At 50.3% G+C, this 27,628-nt stretch overlaps 1 protein-coding gene across 3 annotated transcripts; it reads right to left on the bottom strand.

Moving 5' to 3' along the window:
• Positions 1–1,951: 1,951 nt before the first annotated feature.
• LOC125707741 (G patch domain-containing protein 2-like) lies at positions 1,952–27,628 on the bottom strand. 3 transcript variants are annotated; one of them, XM_048975037.1, is made up of 10 exons: positions 27,497–27,628; positions 25,827–26,524; positions 18,597–18,658; positions 16,970–17,146; positions 15,512–15,591; positions 14,638–14,705; positions 14,463–14,502; positions 14,242–14,327; positions 7,608–7,693; positions 1,952–3,283 (listed from the first exon to the last, which is right to left on the bottom strand). In XM_048975037.1, the coding sequence occupies exons 2-10, from the start codon at positions 26,507–26,509 to the stop codon at positions 3,108–3,110; spliced, it is 1,458 nt and encodes a 485-aa protein (XP_048830994.1). In that variant the 5' UTR covers positions 26,510–26,524; positions 27,497–27,628; the 3' UTR covers positions 1,952–3,107. The 3 variants fall into 3 exon arrangements, with proteins under 3 accessions (XP_048830994.1, XP_048830993.1, XP_048830992.1); XM_048975036.1 differs by lacking the exon at positions 27,497–27,628 and adding an exon at positions 27,420–27,490; XM_048975035.1 differs by lacking the exon at positions 27,497–27,628 and adding an exon at positions 26,854–27,395.

The following is a 27,628-nucleotide window of genomic DNA, read 5'->3' on the forward strand; positions in this document are numbered from 1 at the left end:
TCACCCAGACCCCAAACCTGTGAATTCCTTCCTCTTCCCTGCCTGGGTCCGAGAGCCGCTTCCCTTTCCAACAGCGGAATATCCAATGCAAACCGAAGTCTTAAATCCACATAAACACCATACTACACATTTAACACAGAACACGACACGCCGGACTGGCTCTCGATTCCTGATTGGCTAATTAGTGCCGCCATGGCGATTCACCGCATGCTTCCATAGCTACAATTATTGATACAATAACTAACAGGATGATTGTGCTCATGTTCACAACATATAGAATAGCTGCCTAGAAAGATGGAAAATAGCAAGAAATTAGTAAGCAAACCTCCACCCGAGAGTCAAGGGAATGACGTGGGAAATGAGTGACACTTTCTGGATGGATGAAGCTGTTTCGGCACTCAGCCCATTTGCCATATTCATCCCCAGACCTTTCTGCTCTCTGTCACTCCATCACTCCAGCTGTAGAAGGGTGCAAAAAAATCTAAACAAACAAACAAACAAAAAAAAACTAACTCTGAAACTGCAGGTGGATTTTTGATAAGGGTGGTGAATTCGGGCTTTTGACCCCCTTTGCACTAATATGGGAGGAAGGAATTAACTTTAACAAGGCTGCCAGGTCTCGAAATTAGAACATTTTATATATTTATAAATACAGCTCTGGAAAAAATTGAGAACACAGCTTCACTTATTTTTTCAGTTTATTGGTTTGCATCTGTGTAAAATATAATTTTTTTGCAAACTGCAGCCTGTTTCTCACTGATGAAGGGTTTCTTCCTTGCTTTATGGGTCTTCACTCCTGCATCCAGGAGCCCATTATGAATTGCCCCAGCAGTGCACTTCACACCACTTAGTGTTTCCCATTATTTTTGAAGGTCACTTGAGGTCATCCTCCGATTTATGAGGCACTGCCGGATAAGTTGACAGTCATCTCTGACATTAGAAAGTTGTTTCTGCCCTCCACCTGGCTGGTTTCTGGTCATTGCCAGTTGATCTCCTGCTTCACCTTGTTCTTGCCTTAGAAACTGAGGCTGGAAGCAGCGTACCACACAGTGAAGCTTTCTGCCAGCAGAACCAGGATTTAAAATTTTAGAAAAAATTTTTAGTGGTCTAAAGTTTTTCCAGAGCTGTGTGTGTCTGTTTTATATATACATATATATATGCATGAACACTCTGACAGACACAGATTTTCTGATTAGCTTAATGTCCTCGATGGCTTGTATTTTCCCTGTGTTTGTTCAGCAGGGCCCAGTTCGCCAGCCATACAATTACCCTCCGCAATAAGTGCCGTTAGATCTCTGCCGGACAGCCAGCAGTCACCACGGCGACATCTGCGGCAGCCTTGACACTGAAAGCAGGCGGAGGCGAAGGCCAGTGCTCGGGGGGGGGGGGGGGGGGGGGGGGTGCATCACACCTCGTTATTACTATTTATTATTATAATAAAGTGTAGAAAGGATACATAGAGGCTGGCCGACTTCACTGCCTTCCTGTTACAGTATATAAATTATTATTTGTCAATATTATGTGAGTGTAACTAAATACCACAGATTGGAAAGCTGGTCTTCGTGTAACACTGATTTAGGAAAACCATTCACACATTTACTCATTATAGTCATACATTTTAAGAGCCTCTGTTAAAATATTAAATTCTTCCTGGCTGCCCTTTGACCTGGGGGTGGGGCAGGGCAGGGGCAGCACAGGGTCCAGCGGCCAGCGTGAGGCTGGAGTGTGTGTGGGGAAAAGGGGGGGGGGGGGGGGCACTGAGGGTATCAGTCACTCGGGAGGCTCATAGGAGCTCGTGTCAGGTGAGCAATGCCAGAAAGAGGAAAACAGATCAATGCATCTCCGTGGCACCTGACAGGTAATCCTTACCGGGGATGAAAGACGAGCAGCAGCAGCTTGCTGGATTTCTTAACTGTAACAACCCCAGTGACGGAGCGCACGCGAGCCCCCCCCGGCATTGGAAATCCATTGCGGAGAAAACCCTGGGTGGAGGCGGGGGGCTCTAATTACTATGGGACGCCAGAAACCTGCCTTCCGCAAGAGGCAACCACATCAACCGCGCTGACCCGGTGGGGATCGCATAATATGCGACCACAGGCCCCGCCCTCCCCGGGGCCCCGCCCTCCTGGGGCCCTACCCTCACACTCGCCATGTGTTTAGAGGACAGTGACGGGGGATTATCGGAGGGTAACCACTTTTACTACTAATTAATATTACTATTTATTATCTATGTATCTTCCGCACTAGCATACGAGGCTGTTCCAATGAAATAGGGCGGTCTCATTTCTTAGAGTATTTACAGGAGTCTGTGCAGCGGCTGACCGCTCAGTGCACAGCTGGGCAGAAGCGGGAGTGGGAGGAGCCTGTTGTTTGTGTGACGCAGAAGCTGCTGCCCCCCCACTCCATACCACTCAGCGGATCAGAAACAAAAAGCAAACATTTGTTTGTTTGTCACAAAGCAGTTTTTTGAGAATCCGTCGGCCCCGACTTCAATGCGCAGGAATCTGAAAGGCGAAGGTTAGCCTGGGGGGGCAAAGTCCCCCCGAGGGCCAAAAACACAGACCGCCTCTGTTGTGGAAATGAGGGCCTTTACGGGGAATGCGGGTGCTCAAATCCATGCTAATAGGGAGTCCCCTGGTCTTTGAGGGCAAGGGGTGGGGGGGCAGTGTCTGTGAGCCAAGCAGGGGTGCAAAGCACGTGTTGGTTTTTATGGGGGGGGGGGGGGGTTTGGATTTAAGTAACCCAACCCGCGGCCCCCCCCACCGCAACTCTATTTTTCTGTCCCTGCTGACAAATGCACAACATCTCAATGGGGGTGTTTGGATAGTGGGGTCGTTCCAGGAAACTGGCCAATAGGGGATTAAGACGCTTGATTGCATTAACATTCCCTGCTTTGCCTTTGAGTGCTTCGCTCCCCTGTTTGGCGATAAAGAGTCACTGCTTTAGTGGCCACAGATTTCCTTATTTTTTTAAATCGCTGTGACTCTCAGCTGTTCCTTTATCTAGGGCGATTTTAATCTCTTGTTGCCCCCCCCCACCCCACCCTCCTCCTCCAGGCCTTGCATTCCTTCTGTTAGGTCCCTTTTTACTTGGGGGGTGGGCACCCCTTAGTCCTCCTCCAGGTCTCCCCGGATGCCAAAATACAAGCCGGGTTTGGCGAAATCTTGGGTCCCCAAGGCGGGCGGGCTGGCCCCCATGGACTCCATGGCGATGAGAGGCATAGTCTCGCCACCTCCCCCTTCCGCCACTTCGCCCAGGCTGTCCTCGCGGAATGGGATGCATGCTGAGGAGGAAGACGATAGACGAAGATGAAGCCCCTAACTGTCACTTATACATCACGTACATGTGGTCTCTCTCCTGCCTCTCTCTCTCCTTTCTCCTCTGAACTCTCTCTTTCTCTCCCTCTCTCCCCTCATCTTACCCACATCGGGTTCCTTAGAACCTGTCCGGCAAATTGTCCAAGTTCCAGCTTTTTTCGAGTCGTGTTTGTGTTTCATTGCAGTATGGAAGCGTCATTCCCGCTTCGACCAAAACAGCTGGATTTCAGGGTCCGCACATCAGCCCCTAGGTTTCAGCATGCAGACAACATCTACCGGCAAGAAGTCTCAAGGATCACGGCGAGACCGCCCACCCATTCTGCAGAACAGACAGGCAGTGCCGGGTCACAGCAAGCCTGGAGTCTGTCCCAGGAATCAGGGGACACACCCCCCCCTCCCGCAGCCATCGAAATAACGGGGCATCTACCGTCTGTGAACAAAGGGTCATTCTTTTAATAGCTGGTTTCCTACTGGACACTAGAGGCTGGCTGGCACGGGTTGGATTATTGGTTTGGGGGGGGCAAACTAAAAGACTAAACTGGAACTGATTTATGCTGTGCAGATCAGGCAATACAGCACTGCTCGGGATGGGGGGGACTAGGTTGGTGTGTCCATTCAACTTCCCGAGTCCCCCTCCCCAACTCACCCCCTCTCCCCCCCACCGCTGCCAATCCCAAGTGGGGGTATAACTGATTGATGCTTCTTGGGAGGATGACGACTGACCGTGGTCACGGTTAAACCTACACCCAATTACTCGGAGGTTAAGCGCGGCCTAAGTTATGAATTCACGCCCGTCTGCCCCTGGATTAGAAAAAAGAAAAAATAAAAGGGAAGGATGACCCAGTCATAAGGAACCTGCACGTTCCAGCGGGACGCAGCTGACTGAGGACCATAACCTTTCACATTCTCATTACTCTAGTAAAGTACCAGCCTCTCCTCCTCAACTCTAATATGAAATATTCTGTGAATCTACTAACGCCCTGCAGTAGGCACTGACAGTGAATAATGAGTAAAAACTGGCCCAAAACATTTCAGATTCAACTTATCATTTCTCTCTCCAGTTATGTCACATAAAAAAAAAAAAATCATGAAAAAAAGGATATTTCTTACTCTTTTGTCAAACTTATCGTTATTTTTTTCGAAAACCACACTGAAATTATCCACCGAAGTGCAACAATTTTTCAGCAAGTTGACCAGAAATATCGGTTAATTTCACCCTCAATTTTCTCATCGAATCCAGCAAAACAACCCACTAAAATTGGAGCCAAGATAAAGCTTGAAAAACAACAAGGTTTTACAGGAGATTTGCAGCAAAAAAGCCCCCCCCCACCCCCCAATAGTCATGTCTCAAAAAACCCTACAGATAGTGACTTGAGATTGCTTGCGTCTTTATTTGGTAATAGAATAAAACATTCAGACTTATTAAATCTAACCTGGGCCAACTGTCAGTTTGTACCTGCAGGTACCTAATGGCAGGAACACAGAGAACAGCAACAAGGCATCGCATGCGCACAACCTGCGAATCCCCAGACGACAAGCACACCTGCAAAATGCTCATGCGCCATCCCCAGCCAATCACCTGGAGTGCTCTCCCCGGCACGCCCGCCCCCTGCTTATTAATCAGCTAATCACACCGGGCCGGTAATGGGCCGACTGATTCAGGGGCCGTAATGCGAGGCAGCCAGATGAGCGAGTAATGATTAGCGTTGCTGCTGCACGGCAGGTACTTCACTGAAACAGGCGGTGTGTTTAAATCAGAGCACTTGAGACACACAGTGATGGGGCGGGGTGAGGGTGTGTGGGGAGTTGGCTTCTCTCTATTGGTTGAACAGTTTGCTAGGTCCTAATTTCTAATCCAATAAGAGCACAGTCTGGGGTTCAGAAAGCAGGTAGGGCTACTTGTACTTTGGTCGGCCCCCAAAACTGGAGTGGGGGCAGTGGGGCACTGTGGGTAGACAGTGTGCCCTGAAGGACACGGTAGGGGGGGGCACCAGTTCTCTTGTCAGTAGAAGCGATTGCCGCCCCACGCTGCTATCTGTCTTGCACTGCCACATGGCCCCAGCACTAATGAGAAGGGGGGGGGGGAGCCAAACAGAGGAGGAACTCGTTGGTGATCCGTCAGCCACCTCGCCGAGGCTGAGGAGTCCAAATATGGCCTGTTTGGGAAGGCGAGCCACCCGAGTCACCCGAGTCACCCGAGTCACCCGAGTCACCCCAGGCAAACGGCCCAGAGTCATGTGACAGGGCCACTGGGTCCTAACATTCACATTACAGAATCACTAACCTTACCCTGGATCCAACCTGCCCCATGGCGTTCAGCTGCTCGGACACCCTTACTGTATTAAGCCCCACCCCTTTACTTTTTGTCCAACCCGCTTCCATCACACGTGTGACTGTACCACATCACCACTTCAAAGGAACGCGGCGGGTTTTTGCCTGTTGATTTTGTCTGTTGATCCGAATGGTGGGATCGGGCTTCTGTTAGAAAGTTACGGTCGGTCACATGGGGCCGAGGGTCGAGGAAGGGGGGGGTCAACAGCAGCCCAGAGAAACTGGAAGTCATGGGGACAAAGAGCACCCGCTGGGCCCCCCCTCACCTCACACCTGAGCTGAAAGACACGCAGTGAAAGCACTGAGGGAGAAGAACACAAGCCGCCGCGCACAGAGAGACGCACACGGAATGCGCCCAAACACACACACATTGCATTCCTACAGACGCATGCTTCAAAATATATACACGGAATTCACGCAAACACACATCCCTAAACAGGCAGACGTCAGTCATGCAAACGTACAGTCACGCACCGCGAAACACACACAAGCCACGCACGCAAAAGCACAACACAAAACACGCACACAATATTCACACAAACGTATGCGGCAAACCACGCATAGCACTGACGCAAACACACGGCACAAACTGCGCACATGCCGTACACAAAAAACACACCGGGGAAACACACATACAGAGTTGTACATGTACAGAAAGGCCAAGCATTAAAAAGAGAGGGGTGGGCTTGAAGAGGATAATGGGGAACCCTCGCTGACACAAATAATCAGTAAAACGTTCAAAATGTAACCGCGTTCCTGTGAATCTCCGTGGAGACGGAGGGGGGCAGCTGAACCGGCGTTTATAGGGGGTGCATTCCAGTGCATGATAAATCACACCGGACAAGGTTCAGCCCACTCGGGGCGGGGAAGATGGGAAAACCGGGGAAGACAGAAGGAGAGACCACAGCTAATTCACCATTACAAACTAGGAGGGGGGGGGGGGTTGCTTGTTTGAGGTCTGTGTGGGGGAAAAGGTATATGTTTTTTACACAAATCTGCAGTTTAGGCCAGTGGAGGGAAGGAGATGAGGCAGCTTTTTGGGAGGGGGGGGGTCGGCTGGGTCCTTTGAGAACGGGGGTCGCCGGGGGCCAGCGGCACGTCTTTTTTTAGCTTTATTGGAAGTGGCGTGGCACAGGGAGGTGAAGGACGCGGCAGCGAGGCGCTCCATCACTCAGCACAATAAATGAATGTGATCCGTATCCCAGTAAAACACGGGCCGTTTTTAAATTCCACCTCTTTTATCCAAATGAGTGATGGGGCCCAGTACAGTGTGCCGCACGGCCATATTAATACACATCAGGGGCCAGCGGCCCCCACTAAATCAGCAGGCCGGAGGCATCTGTTATTTAAATGACAAACAGCGGCTGTGCAGGCGGCAGGGGGTGTGGCAGCGACGGCAAGGTGGACCGGCCACTTCGGACTCCAATCGTGCGATGACGATGACGGGCTGGGGGGGGAGGGGTATGGGGGTCCATCAGCCTAATGAAAAAGAGCAGCCCGACCGAGGCAAGAGGGCCATCAAGCGCGACGATGACTACCGCCGTTTTCCCAGCATGCCCTCCCCCTGTCCTGCAAATGAATGGCCAAACTTTCAGAATGATGGACGTATGGCTAAAGGTTGACTGTAGGGGAAACGGGAAAGGGGAAGGGATACAGGATACAGAACTGAAGTAAACGTGCTCCTTTCAGGGAGCTTCTGGTGCTGGGAAAACTCATCAGGCAGTGCCTGCATATATGAGGGAACGTGATTCAGAAAGTGACATAAAGGCACAGGGAAGCAGAGCTTCTGATTTGTTAAAGATGACAATTAGACGCATGATGAAAAAAATGGTGAATGTTTTTGAGAATTGGCCTACAGGTTGATTTCCTTAATGCTGATAGTTTACGACTGACTTCCTTAATGCTGATAGGTTGAGAGGTGTGTCACATGTACGCCACTGTTGGGGCAAAGCTGGGTACCTGCTGCCGAGCCGGGCACTGCCGTGGTCTTGCGCCTCCTCTTGATGTCACTCGTGCACAGCAGCCCCAGGTGAACGCTCGTCTGCCTATGGGGGGAGGGCATGAAACACCAATGAGATAGCCCCGAGGTGGGTCACATGACTCACAGCAGTCGAGGTCAGCTGGGCCTTTCCACAGAGATCCCAGCAAGGTTAACCTTCATTTACTTATTTACACATACTTTTACATTTATTTATTAGATGCTTTTATCCAAAGTAATGTATAATCAAGAAAGTAGGGTCTGCTGGTCCCTGGAGCAACTGGGGTTAAAGGGAGTCTGTGGATTGATGGTAAGGGGCAGCGGAGTGGAGGTGACAAGGCCCTGCTCAGGAACATGAGCCCTGGAGATGGAGATGTGGGGGAAATGAAGGGGGTATGGGGGGCACGGGGGGACTGAGCCCTATCAGCACAAGCACAGATTAACAGATTACCCAAGTCGTATTCGTGAGGCCCTAGATTAGGCCCCCAGAAAGAGCTTGCCTTACAATCTGCTCGGACACAGAAAGCACGAAAATGTGATAAAATCCGTATTTATAACAGAGGGTGCCGTGCCACACCAAAGGCAGCGGCCAGCAGCACGCCGATCCGAGTACACAGAGACAGGCCGCTGTCACAGCAGGCCCTTAAACGGCCGCGTGTCACCCAGATCCCGAAACGCGTAAATCAGTGGGGCGGGGGGGGATAGAGCCGGAGATGGCGGCGGGGCCTGCATGTTGTTTAATCAATAGGTATAAAAATAAACGGCTTGACTGTGACTCCCTGCTAGCTACTCTCCACTAATAAAATGCCCCTAATGCATATTTCATTTATTTTTATACCTATCGATTACCTGCAGGCCAGTTAGTAAATCACAGGCCTATCGATCCCCGCTCCGCTCCTCTGTCCAACAGCGTATAACCAGCCATTTGCGCCTCTGATGAAGCGGTCAGATTCCGGACCCCCTCCGACACGCCCCCCTCCCCACCCAAGGGCCACGGTAAATCTTCGTAAACGAAGTTTTTAATCCCGTAGTCGTGCGGAGATTAAGCGGCTCGTTGTTTCAGCAGCTCGTCGTTTCGCTTCGTGTGGCCGCTGGGATTAGCAGCAACTTAAAACCACGCTGTTTCCGTCCGGGAGTCCTGGGGCCCATCTTCACCCTCAAGCTGGGGCCACCCCTCTGCCACCATAGGGTCCAGGGGGACCGAGTCGCTCATCCCAATGTGCAGTGCTGGGGGCTTGGCCGGTCCTAGCGGCCCACAGTCAGGAGTTTGGCCGGTCCTTGTGGGCCACAGTCAGGGGCTTAGCCGGTCCTAGCGGCCCGCAGTCAGGAGTTTGGCCGGTCCTTGTGGGCCACAGTCAGGGGCTTAGCCGGTCCTAGCGGCCCGCAGTCAGGGGCTTGGCCAGTCCTTGTGGCCTGCAGTCAGAGGCTTGGCCGGTCCTTGTGGGCTGCAGTCAGGGGCTTGGCCGGTCCTAGCGGCCCGCAGTCAGGGGCTTGGCCAGTCCTTGTGGGCCGCAGTCAGGGGCTTGGCCGGTCCTTGTGGGCCGCAGTCAGGGGCTTGGCCGGTCCTTGTGGGCCGCAGTCAGGGGCTTGGCCGGTCCTAGCGGCCCGCAGTCAGGGGCTTGGCCGGTCCTTGTGGCCCGCAGTCAGAGGCTTGGCCGGTCCTTGTGGGCCGCAGTCAGGGGCTTGGCCGGTCCTTGTGGGCCGCAGTCAGGGGCTTGGCCGGTCCTAGCGGGCCGCAGTCAGGAGTTTGGCCGGTTCTAGCGGCCCACAGTCAGGGGCTTGATCGGTCCTTGTGGGCCACAGTCAGGGGCTTGGCCGGTCCTAGCGGGCCGCAGTCAGGAGTTTGGCCGGTTCTATCGGCCCACAGTCAGGGGCTTGACTGGTCCTAGCGGCCCACAGTCAGGGGCTTGACCGGTCCTAGCGGCCCACAGTCAGGGGCTTGATCGGTCCTTGTGGGCTGCAGTCAGGGGCTTGGCCGGTCCTTGTGGGCCACAGTCAGAGGTTTGGGCAGTCCTAGCGGCCCCCAGTTGGGGGCTCGGGCGGTCCTAGCGGCGCTTGATTGGGGGTTTGGGTGACCCTAGCAGCAACCAGTAAGGAGCTCCATAGCCTCCATGTACCTTATCGTCTTGCCCAGGCTAAGCTGAACCAGCCCCTCGTCTGAGATACAGCCCCATGAATGCAGCACAGGCTTCACCTTCTAGCTCTGGCTCCATATAGTAAGAGCCACCAGGGCAGGAGGGTGTAACCATAAACACAAGACAGGCCCACACAGCACCAGTAACATCAGGGCAGGTGTTTGAGAGCACTGGGAACTATGGGCCAGCTGGGAGGTACTACCATAAGATACACACACAGGGTATGTTTATAAACACCAGACATCCACCATCCGATACTGGGAGCAGTCCCAGGAAAGACAGGGCAGGAGGCAGGGGACACCCTGCAGGGATGGCCAGCCCACTGTCGAGACTGTGAATAACATCAATTTATTCGATTAATAGATGCTCTTACAGATTACAAGTCGCTGAGAAAAGGACTCCAACTGCAGTTATTTCATTTAAAATTATTTTATAAAAATTATATTATGTTATTGAAATACTGGAGAACACGCGGCAAAGACTAGCTAGACGAACGTCGAATACCCCCAGAAAAGCACCTCAGCCTCTGAGCCGCTGAGGCCCCCCCCCTGCCCCAAACGACCCCCCGCAAGCGAGGAGTGAAACGGCGCTGACACGAGGTCACTGTTTAATTCAGGCCGCTCGCACCCGCGAGCAGATACATCAATTAAAAATAATAAATCTCGAGGAGGGGGGGGGCTGGAGCACGATCTGCTGCCCCCACCACCCCCCTCGGCTCGCCCGAAAACCTCCATCCATTTTCATTAGGGCGCCAAGCGCCTGAGGTGCGAGAGGGATTTGGAGACGGACGGGGAGTATTCAAATGAATCAGAAAGAATTAGAGTCGCCGGGGGAAGAGCGTTCAATGCCACCAAATCAATAATCAATAGGCCACTCACACCAATATACTAACTGCTGACACCGAGATCTCACAATTAAAGTGGAGAGCAGCGAGGGCAGAGCCGGCGCCTGATTTATCTCACGCCACACGCCATTTACAGATACAGGAGTCGATAGCGATACCTGAGAATGCTGCACTCACACGGGAACCGGTTATGCATTTTAAAGTCGTGGTGCGGTGCCCCCTCCCCTCGGGGGGGGGGCGTCACTCTCCAGCCGCTCTCTTCATTCACGCGGCGTCGCACGGATAAATAACACATAACCCCCCCCCACCCCACCCCCAGCTTCAGCTGGGCCTCTTTACGGCAGCTGACAGCTTTTATTTACGCTTGAGACGCAGACGAAAAGTGCAAACGAAAACCCGCCAGGCCCACGTCGACGCCGCTGTTCCAGGGCCGATTCCGGCACCAAAACCGTCGGAGAGGTCCGAGCAGGGACCCAAGCACAGAGAGGCCCACAGTGGGACGCCCTTCTCCAGAGAGATTGTGAAAATTGTGTAAACTCCTTTGTTATATTTCCTACTACTTTATTTGTTTATTTCTCCTAAATGTCCTTTAATACCTTGTTTGCCAAACAAGCCATAGATTGCTCAGCTGAAAAGGTGTGGGGGTGTCGGGGGAATTTGGAGGGATGGTGTCTGAGTGTCTGTGAGCGTTTTCGGCAATGGCGGGGTGGGGGGTCAGGTTGGCCAGGAGGCAGACAGACAGGACCTGTGCCCACGTCTCTCCGAGCGGTCAGTGGGGGACGAGCTTCCCTCTCCGGCTTCCGACGGGACACATCAGAGGGACGGCTCTCCGTCAAAAATTCCCGTCTCCTCGCTTCATTTGGGAGTATGATTTATACTTTTTTGAAGTATGGGGGTCTTGAATTCCCCCCATAAAGGAATTAAGAGGCCTCCCCCGAGCCCCGCATTTAAATGAGAGCACAGGAAGGATAGCGACTCCTCTTAATAGATATAAATTAGCATTCAGAGAGCCGCAGCCGCAAATCTGGAAAAAAGGGGGGAAGCGGCCTTTCAGGTGGAGAAGAAAGAGCCGTTTAAGCACGACAGCTCTAAGAGGTTCCGTCTGTCTCGTTTCTGCTGTGTTTACTGCCTGCTCATCAAGGAGTAAGGAGGGGAAGCTTCAGAAGCAGCCCCGGAGAAGGGGGGCAGGCAGACGGGGCCCGTGATGAGCTGGGTGGGGGCTGTAAATACGGGCCCCCACCATACCGACGCGGCCAGCTCTCAGGGTGGTCTGGCGCAGGGTTAGGGTTCGAAGTGCCTTTGACAAAGGAGTCTGGGAGAAAGTTTAAGAAGGAGCAGAAATGTAAGACGCGGAGAGGAAACGGAGAAACTGGGGAGTAGTGGTGCGACCTCAGGGTAAAATGACTCAATGCGCAAGGTGACAGTGTGACTGGGGGGCGGGGGGGCCTGGGACAGCAGCAAAGATGGCCCTAGCTGCGATATCACCCATCCCACATGAGGACCAGGCCCAGCAAACAAAACCGCAGCCAAAGAAAGAAGGAATTAAGCTCTGATGAAAGAGTCGGGATACAAAAAGAGTGGAAGCAGCCCCAAATCAGTCCAGGGAACCAGTGACCCCCCCTCCAGATGTGGGGTCTTACCTGGAGGGGAGGGTATCAGGTAGCAGAATGATCCCCCCCCCCCCCCCCCCCCTACCGAGTTGTCGGTGGTCTATTAATTTAACAGTGACCACCAATATGCAGAATTCCATGGCAGACACCCTGTAGGGACTTCTGGGAGAAATGGGCGAAACGCCACCTAGTGGTACATTAAAACGTGGCCAAACTCAAGTGGCGAATATCAGCACCCTCCAAGGGTGATATTGATTTACAAAAATACTATAACTGCTAATTTCATTACTGTACAGCAGTGAAGTACCAAGGGACAGTACAGAAACTTATTATTATGCCATATTCTTCACAACTGAAATTTAAATATATTACTTTTTATCCAGTTAGCAAAAAATATGCAGATAAAAAAAATTGATAAACAATGGCAGAGCAAGACTAACACAGACCTGGTACTTAGTGCATGTTTACTGGTGTGTGTAAAGAGTTTGATTTTGTTTGCAGCATCGATAACGTTTGCGGTAAGATGTCACTGTAAGAAAATCTACTCGCTGACATTAGATGAAATCCTCTCTCTCTGTGAGATCTCATCACTGAAGCCACTGACACCCGAGAAAATCCTCTCTCTCTGTGAGATCTCATCAGTGAGGCCACTGACACCAGAGAAGATCCTCTCTCTCTCTGAAATCTCATCAGTGAGGCCACTGACACCAGAGAAGATCCTCTCTCTCTCTGTGAGATCTCATCAGTGAGGCCACTGACACCAGAGAAGATCCTCTCTCTCTGTGAGATCTCATCAGTGAGGCCACTGACACCAGAGAAGATCCTCTCTCTCTGTGAGATCTCATCAGTGAGGCCACTGACACCAGAGAAGATCCTCTCTCTCTTTGAGATCTCATCAGTGAGGCCACTGACACCAGAGAAGATCCTCTCTCTCTTTGAGATCTCATCAGTGAGGCCACTGACACCAGAGAAGATCCTCTCTCTCTGTGAGATCTCATCAGTGAGGCCACTGACACCAGAGAAGATCCCCTCTCTCTGTGAGATCTCATCAGTGAGGCCACTGACACCAGAGAAATCCTCTGTTTGTGTGAGATCTCATCAGTGAGGCCACTGACACCAGAGAAGATCCTCTCTCTCTGTGAGATCTCATCAGTGAGGCCACTGACACCAGAGAAAATCCTCTGTTTGTGTGAGATCTCATCAATGAGGCCACTGACACCAGAGAAGATCCTCTCTCTCTGTGAGATTTCATCAGTGAGGCCACTGACACCAGAGAAAATCCTCTGTTTGTGTGAGATCTCATCACTGAGGCCACTGACACCAGAGAAGATCCTCTCTCTCTGTGAGATCTCATCAGTGAGGCCACTGACACCAGAGAAGATCCTCTCTCTCTGTGAGATCTCATCACTGAGGCCACTGACACCAGAGAAGATCCTCTCTCTCTGTGAGATCTCATCACTGAGGCCACTGACACCAGAGAAGATCCTCTCTCTCTGTGAGATCTCATCAGTGAGGCCACTGACACCAGAGAAGATCCTCTCTCTCTCTGTGAGATCTCATCAGTGAGGCCACTGACACCAGAGAAGATCCTCTCTCTGTGTGAGAGGCCAATGGCACTATGATTTACTGGAGAAGGTCTGATCAGCTACAGGTGTAAACACCTGCACAATATCTAGGTGCTCAGCACATTGCTCTGGTTTGGACTGAGCTGTAGCAATGGGATATCTAATATTTAATACCCATTCCTGTTTGACGTGAAGATACACTGAGCACCTGACCCTTTGAAAAGGATATCTTACCAAATAAATCATGCCAAATGTCCTTGATCTGTCCTTAAAAACTGTGGTAGAGTTAGGTGACCCTTCAACTTAGTCAGTCCAGTCAATTCAGCACCAGTGTAGCTTGCGTGTTTGTGTGCGAAAGCAGCAATGGACCAAGCACACATACATGAACTGTATGAGTCCCTTCCTCAGGCAAGGCCCAAGGTCACACCCTGTCCCGCCGTAGCTATGGCGACAGTGCATACCTGTTCTTACATATTGACGAGGAGCACCGTTGGTGGGAGCCATCTGACGACACGTCAACCGGGTACAGCGGAGATAGCGGACTGAACTGCAAAGCGCACAGAGGGCATGAGCTTCACAGTATCACTGCGTCACATGACCATGCATGCGGCCATAAATAAAGTAACAATCAAACCTGATTTTCAAAGCCTCACGCCTCTAAAGGAAATGGGTGACACGTTACCTGGTGCCAGTCTCTCTTCCCAATGGACGGCAGCCAAAACCTGCAGGACGTGCAACAAGGCGATTGTAATTATCGTCATTATTAGTAGCAGGGTTACCATTTTTCAACCTTCTAACATCCCTGTAACCTGATCCCCACACATCTGACCCCACTGCCCCGGAGAGCCGACGCTCACTCTTTCTGGTAGAGATCCTGGGAGAGATGCTTCATCCTCTCCACCGACATGGCCATCATGCTGCTCTCCTGAGAAGGCCACAGAGGGCGCCAGTGAGAATGGCTTCCCACGCCACACTTAACGAAAATCCCCAGCGTTCATGACGCTGGGCTGCAGTGAAGCTCACCAAGAAACTACACATAATTCTACACACAAAGGTTTACTGCTATGTTTAACAGAAATGATGTAGCTATTATATAATAATGAAGGATCGAGTCAGGTCTCCACACATACTGGAATAACTTTAATTAGTGGCAAAATACAATGACCTTTACATTTCTAAGGTAAGATGGAATTAAGGGGGCAGCATGGTGGTGCAGTGGTTAGCACTGTTGCCTCACACCTCTGGGACCCAGGTTCGAGTCTCCGCCTGGGTCACATGTGTGTGTAGTTTGCATGTTCTTCCCATGTCGTCGTGTGTGAGTGAATGGTGTGTGAGTGTGCCCTGCGATGGGCTGGCCTCCCATCCTGGGTTGTTCCCTGCTTTGTGCCCATTGCTTCCGGGATAGGCTCCGGACCCCCCGCGACCCAGTAGGATAAGTGGTTTGGAAAATGGATGGATGAATGGATGGAATTAAACGTATAAGATGAATATTACTTTGTGAAAAAATCTGCAGTTAAATTACACATCATTATTTTAGCTTAAGACAAATTCTGTTGTTAGAAGCTGACATGGTTGTGGGCACGTAATATAAAGAGTGGAGCCTGGCAGACAGCAGGGCTGGGCTGAAGCAGGTGTCACCAAGCGGAAACAGACCAAACCAGGCTGAACCAAGCTGAGCCAGGCCAACCTAGGCCAAGCCAAGCTGAGCCAAGCTGAACCAGGCCTGCTCACCTTGCCAGGCAGCCTCCTTCTGCCCTTCCTGATGCAGCGGGCGGCCACACCAGGCAGGCGGCTGAGGCGGGCGTGGTATCCTGTGGTGTGGAGAATGGCACCACGTCACTCTCATGTCACACCGTGCCAGTTTAATTTCAAAACTCCTTCACACCGTGACAGGAGAAGACAAACATTAAGAGCCCCACCCCCTCCCCCCAAACGGCATCATTACAGCAGTGAGAAGACATCAAGTCTCATTCAGTACCAGTGTCTTTTTGAAAAGTCACCCTTTAAAGTATTTTCTTAGCTTATTTTGTTTTTAAATGTGTTGTTCAGCATTTATTAAAAAGCATCTATGTTTGTCCTCTATTTTCAGTGGAAGGTAACACAGCGTTTTCAAAACTGCAGTACAGCCACCACAGACATAACACTTATACTGTGTTGTTACTTGTTCCGTTTCTTCATCTGGGGGGGGGTGGGGGTTGTGTTTGTCCATTCACCTGAAGTGTTTTGATTAAACGCACTGTGAGTGTCCATAACAAGGTTAGGTTCATTTTCAATTTTTGCTAGTTTCAACTTCTCCATCTTAACTTCACTGAAAGGGTCTTGTCATAGTCACTGCAATTTTATTTAAACCCATGTTGCTTTCATTAACTTATTGTTTTAGCGTTATTTAATTTTATCCGTTACCATTATGGTAACTAATATGCTGTATAACGAACGAGTCGTTTTAAGTCGCCACACAGCAGATCTCACTTCCTGTTGTAACCGAACACAATGCTGTTGTACTCAAAACGTTTCCAAACAGTGCTCTCCCTTTTAAAACCCCAAAAAGAGAAAAGCAAAAACTGTTCTGCACTGGTCTGAAGAATACTACAAATGCTCCATCTTAGTGTTTACAAATTGATAAATGGCTTTCTTTGATTGTTGACTAAACATTTTTAATGTTCATAAACTATTGCATGCCTTCCCAATCTCCATTTAAAACTCAACAAAACAAAAGTCGAACAAACATTGTTATGCAAAGACAATAAAATATTTTGAGGTAAAAACAATTTTGAGCTGCAAATTCGATGTAATTTTCGTCTAAAAGGAAACATCCCAGAATTATTCTCTCCAAACTTCAAGTCTTTCTAATGGCAGGTGAGGTGAAGCACCTGAGTCACGGCAAACGTGCATCAGCATTCGTGGAATTTAATGCTCCCAGGGCCCGAGGATAGCGGCGATTTGGCGTTTTGACTTTAAAATGCGAGCTCTGGCTCCGCGGTCACTGATTATCAGCAAAATTGCCTCCTTTTATTAACAAGCCCTCCAGCATTAGTGCCAATCAGGGCTAGTAAGATTCCAAGAAGCCAGCATTCATTTAAATTGCGCTCCTTGTTGGGGAGGGCTGCGGGTGCAGTATGTTGATTGTTAATCAGACGAGCAGGGCGTGTGCGTGACAGGGATGGGCAGCAGTCTGGCTGAGTCAGTCACCTCTCTGAGCGGGCCGAGCCGGATGGAGGAAGGTGGGTGATGAGAGCTTGTCCAGGCCCGACTCCAGCGATTCCAGCTCAGATGGGGCTTCTGCGTCCCAGCCAGGAAGCAGCGCCGAGACCCCCATTCCCTGTCCGCACTCCCCCTCAAAGAACCAGTCGCTCTGCTCGTCATCACCTGTTTGTAATACAAACCATCAGTCACACTGCCCCTGGCACCCGTCCTTACCATGACAGGATTTAGGACAACAGGCAGTTCATGAGAGGGTTAGGGTACGAGAATTCTATCAAGGGAAACAGCAAGTAGGGAAAACAGCATCCAGAAAGTACATCACACGCTGTCAGAATGAGAACATTCAGAGATTTACAACTTGCAGCCATAACAAGCCTCAGCAACCTATCAGAGTGATGTACCGTCTGGTCTGAGATACTCAAACATCCCCCCCCCCCCAGTCGTCTTCAGTCACACCATCTCCCCATATCAGACTAAGCGACACTGGCACAGGAGTGTAGACCACGCACACGCCACGTAAACCACCACACTACATGTCCCTCGTAAATGGGTCAAAACAAGGACACCACCCCCCCCCCCCCCCCCTTCCCTGGAAGCCATGTCAACTGACTCGCCATCAGGGAAGACAGCCCCTTGGCCCACAGGAATAGGCATGTTAACAACCGGCTCCTTCCCCCCGCCCAAAACCCCGAACCCCCACTCCCAGCAGACGTCCTCTCTGCAGACCTGTCAGTCACCCGAACACGTGGCCCCCGCCTCTAGCAGTCAAGGTGCACTGACGATGGTTAGACGTGTGTGTGTCGTACGCCGGCATGGCTAATGACATTACGCGGGCCTTCAGCACTCATTAGCGGCAACCTGACAGCCTCTCGTAAGGGCCGTCTGTTACACCCCCCCCCCCCCCCCCCGCCCCCCCCCGCCCCCACCTCGCCCCTGTACCCCCCACAAGCCTCCACACCCTTAAACAAGCAGCCGTGTGCCTCTCAACCGCACATACAGGGCAGGACCGGGGGCTCCTGCCCTAGCTACCACATTCCGCAGCCGGGCCGGGGGGGGCCAGTAAGTAACATTTACAGAGGGTTACCGTGTTGGAAGCCTGTATCCGTATGGGAGCACCTTCAAAAACACACACAGACAGACACACACGCAGGGATCAGACTGCTTAACACGATAATTGAATTGTGCTCATTTGCATTTTTGCATTTAAATGCTTTCACGGCTTGGCTAATTGAACGCTGTTCTCGAATTAGGGATCATATTACGCATTATTTGCTCTGTTTATTTTTCTCCCCTTTTAAAACAACTGCGTTTTCTTTCTTTTTCCATTTTTTGCATGCTCCAGTTTTTTTAAACATTTCATAAAAGAGCATGGAAAAGATGTAAATGCAAATATCGAAATCCCTGTGTGTTAATGAACTGATTTTATGTTCGATGACGGAGATCTTTGTTCGTGTGTATTTAATAATTCTCATTTTTAAAGATGGTAATGTGTGTTTTATGTTTCTGACACAAACTGTTAAACGTGCATAACTATTCGGCAATTACAGGCATTCCGTGTTTATTACGCCGACAAAATATGAAACCTAAACATCAATTACAAGCGAACAGACATTACCTTGCCTTCCCTCGTCGTTCGTGAAAAGGCCGGGATCACTGCTGCAAATACTGGAGGTCTCACTGAAAAGATGCAGAAATGCACATTTATTAATGCTGTTTATGCTGTCATACATTCACTTTGCTTGTGGAGATATATCAGCGCAATTAATGTTATTATCACATAACTTATACTACCATATATACAGTTTTTCCCTGATTTAAATATATGATGGATGGGGGTTGTGTGTGTGTGTGTGTGTGTGTGTGTGTGTGGATGAAGATGTATATACATACATATTTTTCTACAAGGAGATAGCAGTGCAGGTTTTGGGATTTGATCTCTTGAATTTACACTTATCTCAAAAGAACAAAAAATCCTCACCCTTCCCGCATGCTGCACACACACACACACACGCACACAAATATTTTGTATTCATATCTTTGTGGGGACTCTCCATTCCATTTCCATGGGCAAAACCCTCATCCCAACAATGACCAATGACAGCCTTGACCCCCACCCAGTCCCAAACGTAACCATAAGTAACCAAACAAAATAAAAGTCTTTTGGCATTTTTAGTTTTTCGATTGCAGTTACAGATTTTTATAAAGTTGAATTTCCCCTTGTGGGGACTGAAAAGGTCCCCACAGCATCAAAATAACAGGTCAAATGTCCCCATAATGTAATATACACACACAGACACACACACACACACGGTGCGGGGGGGTGGCCCATGATCAAAGCTTGTGAGTGACATTCACTACATAATCGAATCTCCACCGCTGTCAGCTCCAATCTGCGTCCCATCCCTGCTCGCTCCTGCTGTCGATGCACACTGGCCACAAGAAGGGACAACCCCCCCCCCAGCCTTGCCCTGAGCCCCTGTACCCCCACCCCCCACCCCCCACGCTCCCAACACACCACAACTGGCCAGCATCTGTTCCAGAGGAGGTTCCCAGGTGCTGCCCCCCCGGACCTACAACCCTCCACACAGTGCCCCCTTTTTGGGGGAGGGGGGGGTACCGAAAGCCTTCTGTCCAGCTGTCTGCCGCATGGCAGTGGGTGTGGCAGCGCGGGATTAAAGCCCGTCTTTAAGGGCAATCTCACACCAAGCTGACAAGCCCATCTTTAAGGGCAATCTCACACCAAGCTGACAAGCCCGTTTAGGATACAGACAGACAATGTCCTACATAGTCATAACTAGAAAACTGCTGTCCTCTGATGTTCTTTATTTTATTTATTTGTTATATTTCACATGGACAATAAACAGTTAGTGACAGTTAGTGACTGTCCCATAATCCCCGGGTAGGAAACACTAAGCCAGGCATCTTTTACAAAATGGTTTATTCCTGGGACACAGTTCTATCTCTCACTGCGCATTTATTTTCATCATTTATTGTACTTTACATAGGCCATGCACAACCGATACACGCACTCCTAATTTTCTTCAGTCAATCGAGTATTTCCGCACAGAGTATTTCAACATTTTTATGTGATATTTATATAAAGTGAGAGCATCATTTTTGGAGGATCCAACTCTTTCTCATGAATTCTTCTCAATAAATAGTTAAGATGAGTTCACCTAAATGGAAGAATCGCAGAGAAAAAACAACATGGGCTGTATTTCACCGCAACTCAGTTAAGAAAATCACATAAGAGGCTATAAATGACTGACACCCCACAGCAGTAGTGTCATGATACCCAACCGAGAAAACGTCCTGCTGGGAAACAATTCAACATTAGCAATGGCTGGCAAACGACTAAATGCTAGCCGAGGATAGCAAAGTTATTCACTAGCGAAGGCTAGCAAATGACAAAATGCTACCCAAGGATAGCAAACAGTTATGCACGAGTGAAGGACAGCGCATGACTACATGCTGGCCGAGGATAGCGAACAGTTATACACAAGTGAAAGCTAGCAAATGACTAAATGCTAGCCAAGGACAACCGGCAGTTAAACCGAAGAGGAGGACAGTGAACGACTAAATGCCAGTGACAAATAGCGAACGGATACACACTTACAAAGGTTATCGAAAGCTAAACGCTAGCAAAGGGTTGGTCACACAGCTTGTTCCCGTTGTCTGGAAGCGTCTTGTCGGGAAGAAGCAGCAAAACCTCAAACATGCCGCGGGTTTTCAGAGTCGCGGGAGTATACGGCGACTATTTCGCGCAGAACGAGCGAGAAGTCTTTTTTCCCCCCCTCTGTCTCTCCCTCACAAAGAGAAAAGTAAAGGGGGCTTTTGGGACAGTACCCACTGAAGTGTTTCTCTTCCTGGAGGGCTTTTGAGAAAGTCAACTTGCCTCTCAGAGCCGGGGAATAGAGGAGAGCGGCTCCTCCACTGTGGCGGGGCTGCTTTGTTTGAACGCGCGCACGGAAAAAAAGAATAATGGAAAGGTAGACTGGCGTCCCACAAGAGCGCGAGATCATGGATAGGTGAACCCTGCCGAGTGCACAAATAACCACCAATGTATAAGTGCCCTGGGACAGCCTGGCGTGAAACGTAGCAGCCAGACTCTGACACTTCGGGGAGGCCGTTAAATTCAAACGTGCAAGTAAACGCTCCTCTTCTGCAGGAGAGCGGGTCCCAAACTGCGCGCCATGTGAAGTGAGATGTGGCAACGCGCCTTCTGGGGGCGGCGGGACATTCTGACAGGTTGTACTACAAGCCAAGGTGGAGATGAAGAGCGTTCGCCCCGTTCTTAACAGCAGGACTGAGTTTACCGTAGGACAGCTCTACACAGAGAGCCGCTTATAGCCCATTAGGGCCTAACGAGGGCCCTACTAACGAGCGCACAGTTGAAACTCACCAAGCTTCGGCCCTGACCGCTTCCAGCCAAGCTTCGGCCCTGACCGCTTCCAGAAAGATCCACGACGCGGCCGCCCCGAGGGATGGGCCTGTCTGTCGCAATGACATTAGCATTTTACTCTCTAGTGCCTCCTTCACCGCCAGGATGGAGTTAATGCACGGAGACAGCAGCCTGAGCAAACCGTGACTAACTTCAGTGACTAACTTTGTCAGTTTCATCTTTTGTCAGAGGAAAGCAGGTAGCCTGCGAGAGAAGCCGGTGTTAACCAGAAGAATCGACATCTTGCGAACGCACAAGCTGTATTTGAAGTGTCTATCCGGTGAGCAAGCTAACATTTTAACACTGTCACGTACAATTCGGTAGAATAATTACCTAAGATGTCAATCATTAACTCATAGGAAGGCTGGCACGTTTGTACCCTGGAAATAGCAGCACCTGACTGTTTAGAAGGACATTCTTAAAGGAAATCGGTATGTCATCGGGGACCTGTCCAACGGGCGGTTAAGCTTTATTTGCTGGCCAGTTCTCTTCTTGGGTTACACCACACGCTCTGTTACAGACGGGAATCCTCGTCGAGGTCACTGGGGCATGGCTCCGACCCCTGGGCTAGACTGCCCCCCCCCTCCTCCAGACAGATGGTCCAGCCCATAGCCCCTCTACACCCCAAGAAACAGATGTGGCTGGGTGGTCAAGTGGGCGGGGTCACGTGGGACAGGCTGTCCTCTTTGGTCCCACCCTCAGCCAAACAAACAGACCCCGCACCCCCCATATCCTACCTCTGGAATCATTCTGCCGGATCCGCATGGCAAAACAAAATAACCTTTGGGGTCTATATTGAGGGATACAGACAAGACCACAGGGAATGTATGAAAACAAATAACAGACATCAACAATTAACCAGACGGCAGTGAATTATTCACCGGCCTTAAAGGTGTAATGTGATGGTGTCGAAACCGATTCCGTTAGGACGCCCCCTGATTAATGCGCTGAATAATTGAAGCTGGGATTTTTCTTGCCTTTCCTCATATGCAAAAACTTCCTTTTTGTTGCGTCTTGGCCTGCATCTTCAAAGGGCGTCAGGAAGAGGCTGAAGCAGGTGGCGACTTAAGCCCCACGCAAGGATCTCCGACCGCTACACCCTACAAGCGCGGATCATGCGGAACTTTTGCTGAGATCGGAACGTTTGTAACTACGACACACTGTGACTGTGCCTTGACATTAGTAGACGTTTTCCTCCAAAGAGATCTGCCATCACAGCCATATAGCTGTCCAGGGGTCATAGTTACAGCAGTCTTAGGATGCTTTCTTAATTCAGTAAAAATATTGCAAATTTATTGGTTTTCATTCATTTGTTTATAGGAAGTTAGCAACAACCAACCGTTTTAAGTAAAACCTACATTATACTTCTAAAAGAGACATTCTGAGTGTCATTGAGTGCTTTTTAATTATTAACACCTCTGCAATAACGTAAAACGCCAAACATTTGTGTTTAGTGTCCATTTGAGGGGCAGTGTCTACAATTGCAATTAATAGCAAAATGGCAAGAAAAGATCTTAATGAGTCAAACTAAATATAAAAAGAAAATGTTTATGTGGAAGACACGTGCAGATACGTTAAACATGGCATATCAGTGGACTTTTATTATGAAGCATTAATAAAGGGAATTTTCAGGGAATTAAGCAAGCGTCCCAAGACAAGTCTGTGAGTCTGTGAGTGCGGTATAAGTGCAGCGAGGCTGAGCTTCCAGTGAACACGCAGTAACAAGGGCAAGTTAGCATGGGAGCAACAGCTACACACACTCACATATACACATAGAGTAGAGGTGAGCTCCTATGAGCTAATTAAAGGTCAGCATCAATGCCTGTATCACAATGACAATAACCTGGAGCAGAAACAAGCCCCAGGACCCCCCCCCCCCCCACCTTCCAGGAACGGGGGTCCCGCCGCCTGTGAGCAAGCCGGGGAGGCGAATCCAGCACGGTACCCAGATGAGGGGTGATCATTAGGAGATAATCCCTGACCCCCGGGAGAAGCTGTCTACCCAGCGTCGATATCACAGTGCCGCCGCGGATTAGCGGGCCCGATCTGTCGAGTCTCCCGCTCGTTGGGGCGCTGTAATGAAATGGGGGGGGCAGGGCTTGATAACAATGGCAGTGCGGGGCTCTTCAGACAAGCGGGCCAGGGCCCTTTTCGACGGGTGCCCGATTAAAAGGTTATTCCAGCCTTCCCCAGCTTGGATAATTGGATTAGTCCCAGAGATTTAGTAAATGAACTTCTCTGCTTTGAATTTCCCCAAACTCTTTGCACAGTTTCCAAATTACAAAGTGAGGGGGGGGGGGGATCAAGGGGGAGTGAAAGAGAGGGGTGGACGCCGAGAAATAAAGAGAGATGGCTGTTTCAGGGATTGGGGGGGGGGGGGGGGGGCTCGCCACAGGTGAGCCCAGATAGTGGGTCAGAGGGCCGCTTCCCCCACGAGCCGACCTCAGATTGGCTGGGAAAGCAGCGCTCCAGCTGGAGATGCCGACATCTGCCCGAAGTGCCCCGGGCTCGGCACGGGGTGGGGGGTGGGGGGGGGCCTTAAGTACCATCCGTGACCTTGAAGGACCTTGACGGCATTTCAGAGCGTTAACCACAAAATCGGCAGGGGCGAAGGGTGGGAGATGGGCCGCTCTCTCCCTCCGGCACGGGCCTTGGGCCACTTCAGAGCATCTCGCGGGGTAAGTGTGAAATGATTGGCAGCTGGGGACGCCGCCCCCATTTATTGCAGCTGAGGAGCTGCTCCCTGTCAGGAAGGGTATTGATTTCTCCATAAAAAAAGAAAACACGTGGCAGAGAGGTCAACACAAATTAAACGAGAAGATGTACAGCTCCATCTCTTCATCACTGGTTACCTCACACGCCCCCCCCCCTCCATTGCCAAACGCCCCTAAATGGGCCGACAGATAATAAGATCATCAAGGAAAACAATCTATGGGCCTGGGAGAGCGATGGGCGGGGGGGGGGGGGGGGGGGGGGGGGCAGACTGAGCTCCTGCTGACGCTTCCTGGAAGGACTTCCTGCATCCATCCCCACAATTCAAAGGAGAAGCTCCAAACGTTGGGAAACCCCAACATCGCCGGCGGTCTGCACAGCGCTATCTGGCATGTATGACGATCATGCTCACATGCTCACATGCACCGCACAGCCAAGCCCTGACATTAGGAGCAACTCAACTCTTACTGGCTCCTCCTCCTTAAGTAGTAAAATAATTCATTAAGAACTATACTTAGCCTTTTAGCTGGGTTACTAAATGACACGTAGTCTTTATTACCCAAAACCGAGGAAGTGACACACAGGTTTAATGACCCTTAAAGTGACATGGAGTCTTACGCTAATAACTCTAAATCGGTGTTACCCAATCCGGTCCTCCAGTAGGGAGCTGGGAGGGAGCAAAAATGTGGACTGTCTGGCGGGGAGCTGCGGGGGAGCAAAAACATGGACCCACTGTGGGTTCCTGAAGACTGGATTTGGGAAACACTGTCCTAAGCAGAGAGAGTGACATGCAGCTTTAATGACCTTTAATAAAGCTAGTGAAACCTGATAAGTGTCGTCCGGTTGGCCTGCAGCTGCATGCTGCTGCTCACTGTATGAATCACATGCAGTAAATGTAAATGCTCTAAGGCTGACCAATAGCTGTAACTGCGGGTATGGCTACCGCAGGATCTCCCAAAAGCAGTGAGAGCAGTGAGAGTGGGGGAGGGTTGTGCGCAGAAAGCCCGAAAGGCCCACCCCCCTCCTCGGCATCCCACTTCATTCCAGACCAATCGATAAACCCAAAAATCTGATTACGCACCACAGTGTCGCCAGGAATAAAGTAATGAGCTGGACGGCGCCTGAGGGTGGCAGTGACAAACCCGCCACTGTCAGATCCAATGAGACGCATGACGACTTCCAGACACACTAAAGGTGTGTGATTCTGCTTCAAACTGTGATCAGGGGGGCTGGGTGTCACATTTTAAGCTTGATTTAGTTTTAACTTACACCGAAATTTTAAGCATGGATGTAAATGTCCGAATGCTGTAGAACATGTAATTGGCCTCTCTGACCCCATAATACAAGCTGGAAACCCTGATGTGAGGCCAAACGAATGTTTGTGCATTTAGCTGCTAAGCAAAGGGATCTGCACAAGTTACAATTTTACACGGGACCTAGATACTGTTACGGAAACTACTGAGCAAATTAATTAAAGGTTTAATGTCTGATCTTTCACAGGTACCAGTCCTGTACCACTATACCACCTGCAGGCCAAATCTGTTTATCGTAAAAGATTTCAGCTGATTCCTTAATTAAGTTTCCCACGTCACTTCAGTTACCTAAAGCAAACAGGAAGCATGTGATCAGCGATACCCTGGTGGATGATTTAACATGAGCATCATATTTAAGGGAGTAAAACCACAACATTACCACTCAGACATGTTTTCATCCGAAGCCTCCCTCTGCTCCTTGGCCTCGAACATGATCTTGTCCTTCCAGCATTCCTCGGCGATGAGCCTGGCCCCGCCCCCCACTGGCTCGCGGCCCCCAGCCCTCCAGGGCCCCTTCCTCAGCTTGGACAGCCTCTGCTTCTTGGCTGATTTGTGGCCACCCAACCGCTCGCCGTCCAGCTCTGAGACCTTGAGTTTCTGCTGCAGGCTGACTGTCACATCTGAAGTCATGCGCTTGACCTTACGGCGGCGCCGTAGAGGCCGGCCCGGCGTATTCTCTGTGAAGGAGTCGGACTCAGCCCAGGAGTGTTGCCGGGTCCGGAGGGAGGCAGCAGCCGCAGCGGAGGAGGAGGAGGACGGCCGCCGCTTGGCCGCCGCCACCACTATGTCGTCTGAGTCACTGGGGTTGCCGACGGCGATGGTGTTCTCACGGCAGTCCTTGGCCGCCTCATCGAGGCTGGACTCGGATGCCTCACTCAGGCAGCGGCCATGCTCTGTCGGGTGTAGGGAGGTGTCGCAGCGCCGCTTGCGGCCCCGACGCCGTCGGACCTGCCTCCGCTGTTGCAGAGGGCTCAGCACCATTTCCTCCCATAGTTCCTCCAGCTTGGCCTGCTCCGACGTCTGTTCCAGCGCCGAGGCCAGGTCATGCACCAGCTCATCCATTGTACCACTGACCACCTGCAGGGGGCGATAGATGGCAGGGCCGTTAAGGTCGGGGTCCCCAATCCACACTGGTTTGTAGAACCCAGTCTGTTTGAGAAGTGCTTCACAGTTATATATTTCTTAGAGTTGGTAAGAAATAACTAAGCAATTATGCTGTAACTCATACTAACTCGTACAAAAATATGCATAATTTATATAATTTTTTTAATATTCCAAAGAAGTTGTCTCTGCAGATTTCTCTCCGAGCGTCAGAATGTGGCGTAAATGCAGAAGAAGCGTACGCTAAGCAAGAAAGGCAATAAAAAAAACTGCTGCCCAGAGAAACATGGGTCTATGATTCACACCTCACATCTTGGCTTTCGCGTTACAATCTGAAAGGATTTGAGCTTTTTGCTAGTTGTGGAATAAAGCCCCTGATGTAAAAATTGTTCACGTGCGACAAAAATGACGGTAATGGTGCTTGTCAGCCGCATAGTGGATGTGACATGGATTTGTCTGAAGTCTCGAAACGTTTGGATCTACAATCAAATTTCTAAGAGGGGAAATGCCTGCCGGAGCGAGGTGTTTCGCCCACACTGAAAGTTATCGTTCTAGCGATTAGAGTGGGTAGTCTGGCAAATGACGGGGAAACAACGACAGGAAAATTCTTTCTCTTACAAACGTATAACCGGTTTGAGACAAGGATCGTCGTTTAAGCTTCACGAAATGCAACTGTCACTGCAGACCAGCGTCGCTGTCACTTTGCAAATCCTACTTTTCCAAAAAATCTGATGTTCAATTCCAGGCTTTCTCAGAACCCACATGACATGATGTATCATTACATGCCAGGTCTCCAGCTAACTTTAATAAGCACAACCGAGACTGTTATCAATAGCGGAACACGTCGTGCATTTCAGACATGTAATTTTACTTCGATCATGCTTCCTACGTCTGTTATGGCCAATATGTTGATATACAGTGGCGTGGTACTGTTATTTCAAAACTCACCAGCCGCAGTTCCTGCTTGTTTTGTTTTTGCAGCTGAAACGCGCTACGCACTTCCGCCCCTCAATGAAGCCGGCACGTCAACTTCCGCCCTGCAGTGAAACGGGCACGTCAACTTCCGCCCTGCATTGAAGT

The sequence above is a fragment of the Brienomyrus brachyistius genome, chromosome 14, assembly GCF_023856365.1.
Source record: "Brienomyrus brachyistius isolate T26 chromosome 14, BBRACH_0.4, whole genome shotgun sequence".
Lineage (NCBI taxonomy): Eukaryota > Metazoa > Chordata > Actinopteri > Osteoglossiformes > Mormyridae > Brienomyrus > Brienomyrus brachyistius.